At 41.0% G+C, this 12396-nt stretch overlaps 1 protein-coding gene across 2 annotated transcripts in view; it reads left to right on the plus strand.

Annotated features, from left to right (window-relative positions):
- ralgps2 (Ral GEF with PH domain and SH3 binding motif 2) overlaps nt 1-12071 on the plus strand; it is a 75509-nt gene extending 63438 nt beyond the window's left edge. Inside the window, exons 10-21 of one of the 2 annotated variants that reach the window (XM_085397875.1) lie at nt 130-267; nt 1203-1293; nt 1485-1552; nt 1921-2059; nt 2185-2336; nt 2419-2473; nt 3100-3177; nt 4179-4284; nt 5539-5631; nt 6441-6546; nt 7757-7848; nt 7933-12071. In XM_085397875.1, the coding sequence (XP_085254001.1) occupies nt 130-267; nt 1203-1293; nt 1485-1552; nt 1921-2059; nt 2185-2336; nt 2419-2473; nt 3100-3177; nt 4179-4284; nt 5539-5631; nt 6441-6546; nt 7757-7848; nt 7933-7962 (1148 nt within the window). In that variant the 3' untranslated portion in view covers nt 7963-12071. The remainder of the gene's footprint in view (nt 1-129; nt 268-1202; nt 1294-1484; nt 1553-1920; nt 2060-2184; nt 2337-2418; nt 2474-3099; nt 3178-4178; nt 4285-5538; nt 5632-6440; nt 6547-7756; nt 7849-7932) is intronic. The other variant, XM_085397876.1, reaches the window with a different exon arrangement.
- Nucleotides 12072-12396: the final 325 nt, after the last annotated feature.

Here is a 12396-nt window from a genome sequence, read left to right on the forward strand (position 1 = left end):
GGACGCTGTCCTCGTTTGGCTTGCAGGGGGCTCTTGGATCGCTGAAGGATGAGTGCATGAGGGAGTTGTGCTCTGATTCTCTTAATTTAACAGACATCTCTTTCTATCTGCTTTTTCCTCCCTTTTTAGGAATGTACCTTTCTGATCTGACATATATAGATTCAGCCTACCCCTCCACGGGCAGCATACTGGAGAACGAACAGAGATCAAACCTGATGAATAACATTCTCAGAATCATATCGGACCTGCAGAGATCCTGTACCTACGGTGAGACTTCAACAGATACATGCCTATGCTGGTGTAGTATGTATATTTATGTGTATGTTTGCAGATTGTTTTTCACTGTGGTTACATTTGGGGTGGTTGCATCAAAAACCAGCGTTGGATAAATAAAGCAAGACTTGTCCGGCATGGGTAGGGTTTGTCCCATCCGGTGACTGTTCGTCTGCCTGCAGAGGGCACCGTTGTCAGATGGAGGCAGTGTACAAAGTGTCTGGTACATGCCACTCTTGCTTGTGCTGTTGTTGGTCCATCAGCCAGCCGCAGAAAGCACAAAAGTTATAACGTACGAAGAGCTGAAGTGAAACTGATTGTTCCCTCTCTCCAGCCCTCTTTTCAACCAATTAACATTCGGCACACGCTTACGTCATCAACTTTAAGCGATACGCAGTCTGAATTCCCATCCCCGAGCGTGTCTGGGATAGGTGAAAACCCTGTCCAACCAGAAACTCGTATGTGGACCGGCACATTTGCAGCACCAAAAATCCCACCATAAGGCTTTATTCAAACTGTTATTCACTAAAAGTGGAGCAGGAAGTGAGTCATTTGAATTAGTACAAATATTTGCTTAAAATTGGCTAATACCCTTCGAGGAAGATTCTACATAGAGTGGGTTTAAAAGTCCTCCAGCACACAACCACAGCTTACTGGAAAACGGTTGTTTTTCATGTTCTTTAAAAATATGCAGATGTTTCAAATAGGTGTTGGTCATTTAAGTACTTAAAACTAAGACACAGCTATTTCCTAGCTACACTCAGGCGGCTGCTGCTCTGGAGCTGTGTTTGGTTTAAAGTACTAATGTTATCCTTTTTCCAGACCCTTATTCTAGCCAACGTAAAGTATGCTGGCAGCTTGTGTTACACAGGCTCACATGTACACATGTGTTTTTAATTTCATGTCTGCCTGTATCTTCTCTTTCTCAGATATACCAGTGTTGCCTCATATACAGAAGTATCTCAACTCAGTCAGGTATATTGAGGAGTTGCAGAAGTTTGTGGAGGATGACAATTACAAGTAAGAAGCAAACAAACAAAGCTTTTGCATTATAGTTATGATTTCTTGCCAAGGTGATAAAGAGAGATGTTTTTGCTGTTAATTGTACTGCTTGCTTGTTTCTTTTCATCATGATGAATTTACAGAAGAGTATTGTAGGGTACTGAAATTGATTTTTTTCAATTGATTTATGCTGCATTTTTTTTCTTTAGATTGTCACAGAAGATTGAGCCAGGCACCAGCACACCACGAGCCAACGCCTCCAAAGAGGATCTTGTCGGTGAGTTTAGTCTCACTTAATCTGAACTGAATGTCCAAGTAGTTTCAAATTTGCACATTAGTATATCAGTTATAACAAAAATTATAGTTTTTGTTTTATTTTCAAATTAAATGACACATTTGTCCAATGTTGTTAAAAAGTAACATGTTTTAATTGATTGATCCTGTTATACTGTCATTAATGTCTTTATTCGCAAAGATTGTTTTCGATGTCACTGTGCATTTCAATGTCCTACATTTTTCACTTAAAGTGGAATTTAAAAGTTCTTTAAAATAATAAGAATAATAAAGAATTAACTTGTTTTTTTTCTGTACACACCATAAACATGACATCTCTATTCTTCTGTTGTGGTTTTACTCTGTTTACAGGTCAGGAAGCGTCAGCATCTCCTCTCTGTGGACGTAAATGTGCGGTAGCACCAGACGGAACCAAAGTCCCAGCAACACCTCCATCCCCCAGGAACCTTCTGCCCTACGGACACAGGAAGTGCCACAGTCTGGGCTACAAGTCAGTTTCTATTGTTAATCTTTTATAAGAAATAATTTTCATATGTATGTCCTATAGTTTAAAAAATATACACACACACACATACACACTGGTGCTACTCTGTCTGCTTTGTTGTGTCTCCACAGCTTTATCCATAAGACAAATACAGTAGAGTTTAAAAGTGCTACATTTCCCAATGCTGGCTCTCGCCATCTGTTGGATGACAGCGTGATGGAAAGCCACAGTCCTACCAGGGGACAAGCAGAGAGCTCGACTCTGTCCAGTGGCATTTCACTTGGTAAAACTTAAACCTCTACAGTTATGAAGTAGAGTTTTTATGTTCAGTGGATGTTTTTATGATGTTTTTTATATGTATACAGGGAGCAGTGAGGGCTCGGAGCTCAGCGAAGAGATGTCTTGGCCAGCTTTTGAGAGGTAAAGCTAATGCATCTATGTCTTCACTGTTTTTTCATCATAACCACATGCAAAAATCAGATTGAAGGAAAAAAAAAAATCCCCAGCCTGGATGTGATCATCTAAATTTTAAAGCTCTGGCTTCAAGGCACATTTATGCAAAACGATCTGCCATTGAAACCCTCTCACACGCGCCATGCTTTTAGCCTTGCAGCCATGGCAGTCATGCCTCATCCGTCCACTGCTGCGCTTTGCCTTTAGCAAAGATGTAAAGGTGCTTCTGCTTCTCCAGCAGCCTGAAATGTATTAACTGCTTTAACATTTAAGTCTAGCAGCCCCCGTGCCAACCTGTGTCTGGAGCAAAACTATGAGGAAAAAATGCTCAGCTGAAGAATCTACTTGCTTGAAAATCATCTTAACCTCTTTTAAAGTACTGTTCCTTTTTTTTAAAGTTTTGAGTAACCCAAAAAACACATCCATCGATAACTCCTCTAACCAAATAACTGCTCCTCATCTTTCCCTAATCCATGCTATTTAAATAAGGCAAAAAAAAAAAAAACAGTGGGGGGAAAAAGAGAGCCATACAGCCTTAACAGTATCCCGTGCCCCCTATTTTGTCCTATCCTATCTTATGCTATTCTGAACAGGACTCGGTTCTATCACTCTCTGGGCCCAGTGACCCGTGTGGCCCGCATCCCCTACAAAGGCGTCTTGAGGCCCAGCAGGTACACCCATCTCGACCGGAACAAACTTGATCTGAGCCAAAGCCTCTCTTGCCCTCACTTTCCACCCTTGAGTCCCTGCCAGGGGCTGCTGTGTGCTGGTGCTTAGTGTGTGTACTGCTGGGGTAATCTTGTAGTTTGAAATAAGAGTGTATGTGCTGGTGAAATCACATATCTGGTGAAGGGAAAAGGATTCTTATGGTTCTTTATCTTTTGCTGCCTTCTCGAATTTCTTGCATGCCTGTCTCATTCTCAGACTTATTGAGGTTGAAGTCAAGGTATTGGAGTCTGCACGTCAGCCAGCTAAAGCTACAAGCGTTGACTTAACAGACAAGAAATCTGAGGATGAATCTTACTGCACCTTATTAAAACCTTTAAAAAAATCTATATTATCATATGCTTCAGATATCATCTTTCCAGATCCTGAGATTATAGTCAAAATAGACTTCTTTTTGTGATTAGTTTCCAAAGTATTTCACAGCTTGGAGGTAAAAGCAAATTTCCAAAGTCACAGTGCTGTCGCTGGAAAGAAACTGTTAAATCCTCATTCCTATAGTCAAGAGAAGCAGACTATTCAGGAGCATTAACGTCCAGTTGTCATGGACATTGCATATTAGGCATCTCTTGCGGTTAGGGATTCTCTCTCTCTCTGTCCCCCCCCCCCCCCCCAAAAAAAAAAAACCAGGCTTCGCTACACTCCTGCACTGAGCTTCCTACTCTGATCCTCCAGACAGACACAATCTGCACACCGCTTTTCCCGTCTTTGCTCTTCTTTTTTGTGATAGCAGTGTTGAGATTTATATCTTTGAAATTCATTTTTGTCAAAACAAAATGGGGGCTACTTAGGCAGAAAGCAGGGGTAAAGGTAGCTTTGCAGATTGCATCTGGCTGTACTATTAGTTTATCTCTAAATCTATATGGTGTGCATGGAAATATGCATGTTCTTTTTCTTGTATGCATGTTTTTATATTTAAGGGGTAATGTTTGTCTTTGTCCCATTGCAGCTCAGCTGAGTCAGAGGAACTTGCAGTTCACTTGTACCCTGGAGCAGTCACAGTGCAAGGAGTGTTAAGGCGAAAGACTGTGCTCAAGGAGGGCAAGAAACCAACTGTGAGAATACACACTCACACATTTGTCTAGATAAGCAGACGCGCACGTACCTTCATGTGCTGCCCATACCTTCATGTACTCCTAAGCAGGAGCACATGGGACATATATACTGTCAATCACAGATGGGACCTCAGAGGCTTCTTAACCTGCAGAATATCTTTCTCTGTCTGTTCCACATGTTTTCTCATTAACCTCACCCTCCCGACCCTGTGACACTAAGATTACCCCCTTATGTTTCTGCTGGAAATAAATGTGGAGCTTTATATGAACTTAAAATAACTAAAGACTGTCATACGTAGTGATGATGGTTTAAAGTCTGGCGCTCCACACCTGCCGTGTTAATTAATGGCTTCACTTGATCCCATTTTCTTTCATGCGTTTTCTCCTTATTTCGTTTCTATTAATTTTAAGTCTTTTTGTAGTTTGCAGAACAAGCTCCTTAGATTGCATGTTGAGTCTTTCACAAGCACAAGAAAGGATTTTTTTTTTTTTTTTTTATTCAAATATGTTTTATATTTTAAGGTTCTGTTAGCTTTGATAACAGCGTTGCACAATATTGGCAACATCTTTACCAGCGTCATGAGGTCATCACCTGAAATGCTTGTTCAAGGAGTTCCCACATATGCTGAGCACTTGTCAGCTGCTTTTCCTTTTGTAGTCCATCTCATCCCAGTTTGGCATTCGTGGGTGAATGTAACCCTTACAAAGCCCAAAGGTATGTTTTGACTCACCAGAAAAGCCCCCAACCCACCTATCAACACCATCAAAGCTGCTCATCGGTTCTTCACAGTGGGAACCACACATGGAAATGCCATCCATTCCCCCTTCTCCGCATCTCAGAAAAAGCTTAACAGCTGGACCCAAAAGTCTAAAATCGTAACCTCTTGGGCCAAACAGATTTCCACGAGTCTAATGTCCATTCCCAGTATTTGGGATCTGGAGACTTGGTTGGGTCAGTGCCTTTGGCTCTGTATCGTTTTTCTTGAGCCATTCCTGTGTATTGTCCAGCTAGCAGAGGTTGTTGCCATTTTGGAGGTGTGATTAGTTTATAAGAGTTTTTTAGCTTCTTAGTTTAAGTCCGTGTGAATGGCAAGCATCAGATTACATTGTAAAAGATGATAAGTGTCATTTGCTTTCGTGCCTGTGGCTTTAATATAGAGTCTGTTACCATGTTAGTGTCACTCTATGTAGTTTTTCATTGACTTAATGCGGTTGAATCAGAGTGTGTGATCAGATTTCAATTTGTGCCTCTAGGTGGCATCTTGGACCAAATACTGGGTTGCTCTGTGTGGAACCCAACTCTACTACTACCCTGCCAAATCCTTGAAGGCCACTGAGAGAAAACATGTAAGACACACAAGCGCACACACATACACACTCTTTAACACTCTGGTGATGCATGCATGGGCAGCGTTTTTGCAACAGGTGCTATAGAGGTGGTGTTTTCTTCGAGCAGGTGAGGACAACAGATGGAACGTAATGTAACGACACTGAGACGTCCAAACGTCTTAGATGTCCACTGTACGAACTGCAGGTGTTGATAGAAGTGAGTCGGCGTAGCAAACGACCCCAAAACACTCTGTTTTATAAGGAGACGACATATGATAGCCATTACTTACTCAGTCTTAAAAACTTTAGTCTGAAAGTCTGAAAAAAACACTTAATGATTCTTTTTCATGTGCTTTGTACTTGGTATGCACAGGGAGGGGAAAAGGGAAACGAAAACAAAGAGCTGTAAATTTTTCATGTCATGTCGACACGACATTATTCAAAAACAAGTAGGCTTGGGGTGTGTGAGTGTGTGTTTGTTTTGGTGTATAGCATCAGTTGGTTGAGAGCATTCACTGAAACTTTACAGAAGTTCAAAAGAGGCAGAGAAGCAGAAGGAAATGCAGGGAGTGTGAGTTTGAGTGTGCAAGGAAGTTTTTTTGGACCGTGGTGCAGCGGGGGTACAGACGGACAGATGGTAGCACTCATTGAATAATGAGGCCAGTGACATCACTCGCAGTCCTGTGTGTCACTCAGGCTAATGAGAACCTTGTGGAGTGCAAATGCAATGCTGGGAGTTCACACACATACACACAATGCTTGTGTTAATAATTCTTCCGCGTGTAAACAGAGAAGGTTGATTATGTTTTGGCTTTGCTTCTTACCAGTTCAAGTCCACGTCCAGCAAGATCGTGTGTGTGGTCGGTCTGATGGCTATGATGGCTGACGATCCTGAGCACCCTGACGTCTTCTTGCTGACCGACTCTGAGCATGGTGAGACTTGAACACGTGAGAGGGAGAAAGCAAAGAGGAAATGATTAATACAAGGAACAGTCCGTGTGTGAAAAGGATGCATTAAAATTGTAAAGTGGGTCAGGAGGTTTAAATTGAAGCTGAAGCTTGTCAGTTATTATTTTTGGCATCTCTTCATGCTCACCATACAGAAGGCGAAAAACCAGACCAAAATTTGTTAAGCTGTTTGTTTTTGTCAATTTTATTGTCGTTTTCATGAGGGGCCTAGTTCTTCTTTCTGAGTCTTTATCTGTTATTCTTGCTCACTTTCATGCAGTGAATGACTATAAATTTAACTTGAAGGAATCTAAATAATCAGATAACACTCATACAGTAATGACAGTTGCTTAACCATATTGAATACAAGATGTCCTGCCAACATATCCAAAGCTAAGATAAGAAATGTCATAATCTCATTGTGAAATTCAGGTGGTAACAATTTTTCTTTTCTTCAGTCATTTTGATCAAAATTTTGCACCAATGCACGCAAACATGTGGGTGGTGTCCACAATGTTGCTGAACAGCGAGGCTCTCTGTGAGCTAAAGGGGACAATTCATTTACACAGGCATTCACCTCGCAGTCCTCATTTTCTTTCTTCCAAACTACATCCGTCCAGCTTGTTGACTGAGCTGCATCTGTTAAGCTTTCAGCGTGTTTTGTAGTTTGGAAGAAAATAGTCCCACATGAAAAGTTGCATGCACTAAACACTTGAAAGTGCTTACAGAAAGGTTTGTACATTTCTGAGAGTGCACTTACCTGCAGAGTTTTTTAGATGTATCTTTTGTGCATGTAAGTCAAGTGCCATCCAGCTTCATTATATTCAAGAGAAGGAAGTAATTTTCCAAAGCCATTATGCAAAATCGAGCAGTTGACATCCAAATTATCCAGATTAGTACATATCTCTAAAGGGTGGAGGAAAAATGTTTATTATTTGTTTTTGCTATAACCTGTCACTTTAAGCCCTGCAGATTAGTCATACTTGACATCCTTAATGTTCATACACAGGTGTTAATTATGTGCATTTACACACACAAATCATCTGACTTTGTCATAGATTTTTTCACATGACTTTGCTTTGAATTTATCGGGCAGACCAAAGTCAAGTGAGGCTTTTAGTCATCTTTCCAGCTTGTTGAGAGAGCAGGTGGTTACAAGACCTGGCACCTCACTCTGTTTGTTTCCATTTCCTAGGTAACACCTACAAGTACCAGGCAGGGAACAGAATGAATGCTTTGCTCTGGTACAAACATCTGAGTGCTGCCTGTCAGAGCAATAGGCAACAGGTATGAAGACACGAATATGCACACACAGACATTCATGAGGCTGATTAACAGGTGCATTTTGTAAAATCTGACTTTTTTTCACAGGTGCCAGCCAATCTGATGTCATTTGAGTGACTTTTAGAAGTGCGGCTGAGCAAAGGAGAGAGGGATGAGGAGACAGACGAGGATGATGGGGAAGGAGTGCTGACTCAGTAATGGGAGCTTTCACTGCCATCAACCCTGACCACCGATTCTCCGATTCTTTGCCCTGGCCTCACTGCAGCCTCACCTGCCACCACTGCCTTAACCAGAGTACCCTGTGTGTGTGTGTGTTTGTATTTGACAGTGAATGCGAATCCGTGTGGATGAAAATGACTGTTTTGGATTTATTAACTACTGAACAAGGACCTGCACCACTGCTCATGTCTCCCGTTTGCTTTTGGTGTCTTCTGTTCAGCACCTTCACTGGAGCCATTTGACTTCTCCTTGCTGACAGACTGACAGGTTTTGTTTTGGTTTTTTTTGTTGTTGTTGTTGTCTTTTGGGGGGAGGACAGACCCCCGACCCCCCCCCCCCCCCCCCCACCTCCTTTTCACTGGGTGAACTATCCACCCCCCATGCTTGAAAGCAAGTTTTCCATCTTTTTATTCAGGTGGATACGCGATCACACAAACAAACACACTTTGTCAGACTAACTCACCGGACTTTAGACTTATTTTTACTTACTTGTTTCACACTTTAAATTGTTGGTCACTTCAATCACTTGCATTGTGGCTCGAAGTCACATGGTTATTTATATTTACCATGTGCACACATACACACACAAACAAACATATTTGATTGCATCGTTGCAAACGTAAGGGCTCTTATTCGCAATCAATTCCAGCAGAAACAATTCCTACACTTCCTGAATGTGTCTAGTTTTTATTACTGTTCAGTATGCGGTGGTATAACTGCGCTGAGTGGGAGGTTCACTTTAATCAGAGGAGTCTTGTCTGTTTTCCACAGAGGTACGATAATCCCAGAATCTAAGCTAAGACGCGTTCACGGTCGGGTAGATGAGAGTTGCTCTTTTTCCTCCAGTGCTGTCTGCTCGCTGCCACCTGACATCCGCCCAGAAAGGCGATGGTTTGTCCACCAGACACAAGCATACACAAAAACACTAAAGACTCGAAACTGTGAAAGAGTCAAAGAAAGAGAGCAACAGAAACTTGTGATACATGATTTTATCTCCTCTGGTTTAGAGTAGACACTCAAAGCTACCTGGAGCCATACAGAGTCTATTTTAAATCTTTGTTTATTATGTTTTGTTCTTTTCTGTGTTTTTTTTTGTTTTTGTTTTTGTTTTTTTCCTTCTTTTGGGCTGGACAGTGCAGTTCACAGTATTACCATGTAGTAGATGATTGCACAGCAACATTTTGTTTCTGTTACATTTGAATGTCTTTTTTTGCATTTATTTTGAATATTTTTTTAAGTACATGTGAATTTTAGTTTTTCTATTTTTGACCCTCATCTTCGTATCCAAGCCCAGCTTCAGAATTTTTGGAAATGGCATAAGCACCGAGGTTATAAGTAGTACAAAGCGACATTGCAACCACGTTTTTCTACTGCTTTATAAAATGAAAGACAGAGCTGCAGTGCAATTACGTGCAGCTACTGGTATGTTTCAGTTGGGAAAAACCGGGGATTTACATTTTCCGCTGTACATCCCGTATATGTCAGTATGCCACAGGCTGACTTTTGCGGTTTTTGCAAAAACATGAGTGATGGTGGTGTACACAACAGTGAGGTGCTTTTTTGCTCAGTAATAGTCAAACATCAAATTTTTCCTTTTTAATAGCTGTTTACACTGTATGTTTACACAATCCTATGCCCAGTTTCACAATCCCTTCACTGCACATACTCTATTTAATAGGAAGCCTACCGTTGTCCCATCTATTAGTGGGGCGTGTTAAACTCAGAGAAGGTTTCGGGCTGTTGATAAAGGATAATGGGGTGGACACGTTCCATACTAACGGCTTTCTAATGGGTTTTTCTTCTTCTCCAGGCTTGTGTCAGGTTCATTGAGTTTCAGTTGTTTTTGTTAAAGGAGACGTTGTAGCGGATAAACCTGTGGAAGAATGAATGAGGGAGCCAAAAACAGGCCTGTGTAATGTGACGGTGACTTAAAGTATGTGTGCGCATATGTGTGCCTGTGCATACGTCTCTATTTTTATAATAACATTGTAATTCAAGCCAGATTAGGCAATCCCTTGAGGCTGCCATCACTGCTGAGCAGTGGGGTTAACCAGCTACCTAATCGTGTGTGGCTAACTTCCAGTTCATGCAATGGCTCCATACTGAGTTGTGCTGTGCCGAAATTCTGAAGAAAAGGTGACTCACAAGGAGAGAGGAAGTGGAACTCATCTGTGTCCGCTGTTGCTGGAGCTACGCGCTGAGGAGAGACTTTGTGAAGCAACAAAATCCCAGAGTGACTTACTGTGGAGGCTAACTGATGTTTGAGTACTGCTGGTTGGCCAAAGGGACAAAAAGAGGTCTGTGAATGAAATGGATGAAATGTGAGACACAGGATGGGTGGCTGAGAGACGATTTACCTGTGTTTGTAGAAAGATGCTGGTTACTCTGTCTTAACTGACATATTCAGACAGTATGTCATTTGCAGTGCGTCAAATAAGTTTGTGCAACTATGGAAGAATTAAAGCTGTGGTCTGTGCAAAAGGAGAAAATGCATAGATGTTAAACAAAGCTCGTCTTGATGGTCAGCGACCCCATCAAATGTTTCCTTTCTTTGTATTAGCTTTATCTGATGTTAGATGAGAACGGTGGAAGAAAAAGACAAATGTTACTGTGGACATCGGAATAGAGAATGTTTTTTTTTTGTTTTGTTTTGTTTTGTTAATTAATCTGGGTACAATAATCTCTTTGAGAGCAACCCAAATTATGTCAGGCATTTTTTTTCTTATGTGTGGTTTTCCTCACTGTAATCTGAGTTTACATGTTTTTTGGTTGTTGTTTTTTTTTTTTTTTTCCCTCTTTTCAGCATATGGTCAAAGTAATGGAAACAGGTGTTTAATTTAGAGTTGGATTTCAAGATCAACCACTACTTCTGTTTTTGGAGAGTGTAATATAGCCACTCTCCCTTTAAGATAATCTTTTTTTGGTTTTTATGAAGAAATTTGATGCCACGCTTGAACATTTTTGTGTCTGCATTACGAGCTTGTGTTGTTTCCTTAAAACTGACCATACTGTCTGCACATGCACAACTTGCCCTGCATTAACTGTTCCGGGCAAAGCTCATTCTAGATCTGTCTTTTTAATGGTCTCGTTGTCGAGATGGAGGGTTCGATGGGAGGATGTTTATTCTTTCGGTTGGCTGGAGAAGTGTATTCAATGTGAACCGGTGCCTCACGTGCACCAGCCAGGCATTCATTCAGCATTTACCGAGGATGGAAACGACGGCAGCCTGCATTTTAAGTCGTCAAAGCTGATGGGGGTGATGTATAAATTACCTTCACCCTTTACCTAGCTCTGTGTGTGTCTCGTCTCTGCCTGCATCGTGTCTGTGGCCAGTGCTATGACCTCTCTGAGTGATGTGCTGCCTAGTGACTGAGTAACAATAAACACTTTTTGGTTTGTTTTTTTTAAACTTCACATCAATTTTATGCTCGTCGTTTTGTTGAAGGTTGTGTGTGACTGTGAAATGAAGCACAGATTTGTGCAGGTGAATGTGAGTCTTGGTCGTATTACATGTCACAGTGCTATTTGACAATTCCACCCACTCCTCCCTTCTCCTTTTTAAAAAAAATAAAGTAAAAAAAATCTGGGACTGGTGATGAGCACAATGTCTAGTAGTATGGCTTCTTCGTAGTAGTGATGCCAACATATATTTTTTAAAGCAATCTAGATTTTTAAGTCTAACAAAATATCGAAAAACAAAATCAGAGCACTCCAGTTACTCTGTGTTGGTTATTTTTTATTCTTATTACACTTTCTTAATCATCGTTAGGTTACAGTCAGATCCACTACACTATAGATGTTGGCTTTGCATTACTAATAACGCACTGAGGTGTTAGTCATACATAAAGTATTAACTATTTTGTTTGTACTTTTAACAGTTAAAGGTGTTTTGTCTGTTGGGTACAGTTTAAATGTTTGGGGAGGGGGGGTTGTTTTGTTTTTTTACTTCTCAGGCCTCCTAATTATTCCAATAAAATGATTTAAAATAATCTCTTTTTTTATGTGGTCTGTCTTCCAAGAAAAGAAAAAACAACTTTCATAATAAAAATAAAGTTTTTGCTCAAACAATAAGAATGTGGAGGTGTTGCGTCATACGTTTACAGGTACTGGGGGCTAAATGCGTCCGTTAGTCAGCTGTCTTTAAAGGTCAAAAAGTCTGCAACACTTGTGGCATGAAGAGCAACTTTTATTGCTTGTGCAACACATTTGTCTGTGGTCTTCATCCAGGATGTTGCCGTTGAGTTTTGGCTCCTTGAGAGTTTCGCCTCTCCCCCTTGCACCTTGCAAGCAGGCTGAAGTTGTGCCAAAAGGCTTGACTCAGCTACTTTCATG

The sequence above is a fragment of the Rhamphochromis longiceps genome, linkage group LG23 (genome assembly GCF_057381845.1).
Source record: "Rhamphochromis longiceps isolate RC_006_pf linkage group LG23, R_longiceps_female_GT1.1, whole genome shotgun sequence".
In the NCBI taxonomy this organism is placed as follows: Eukaryota; Metazoa; Chordata; class Actinopteri; order Cichliformes; family Cichlidae; genus Rhamphochromis; species Rhamphochromis longiceps.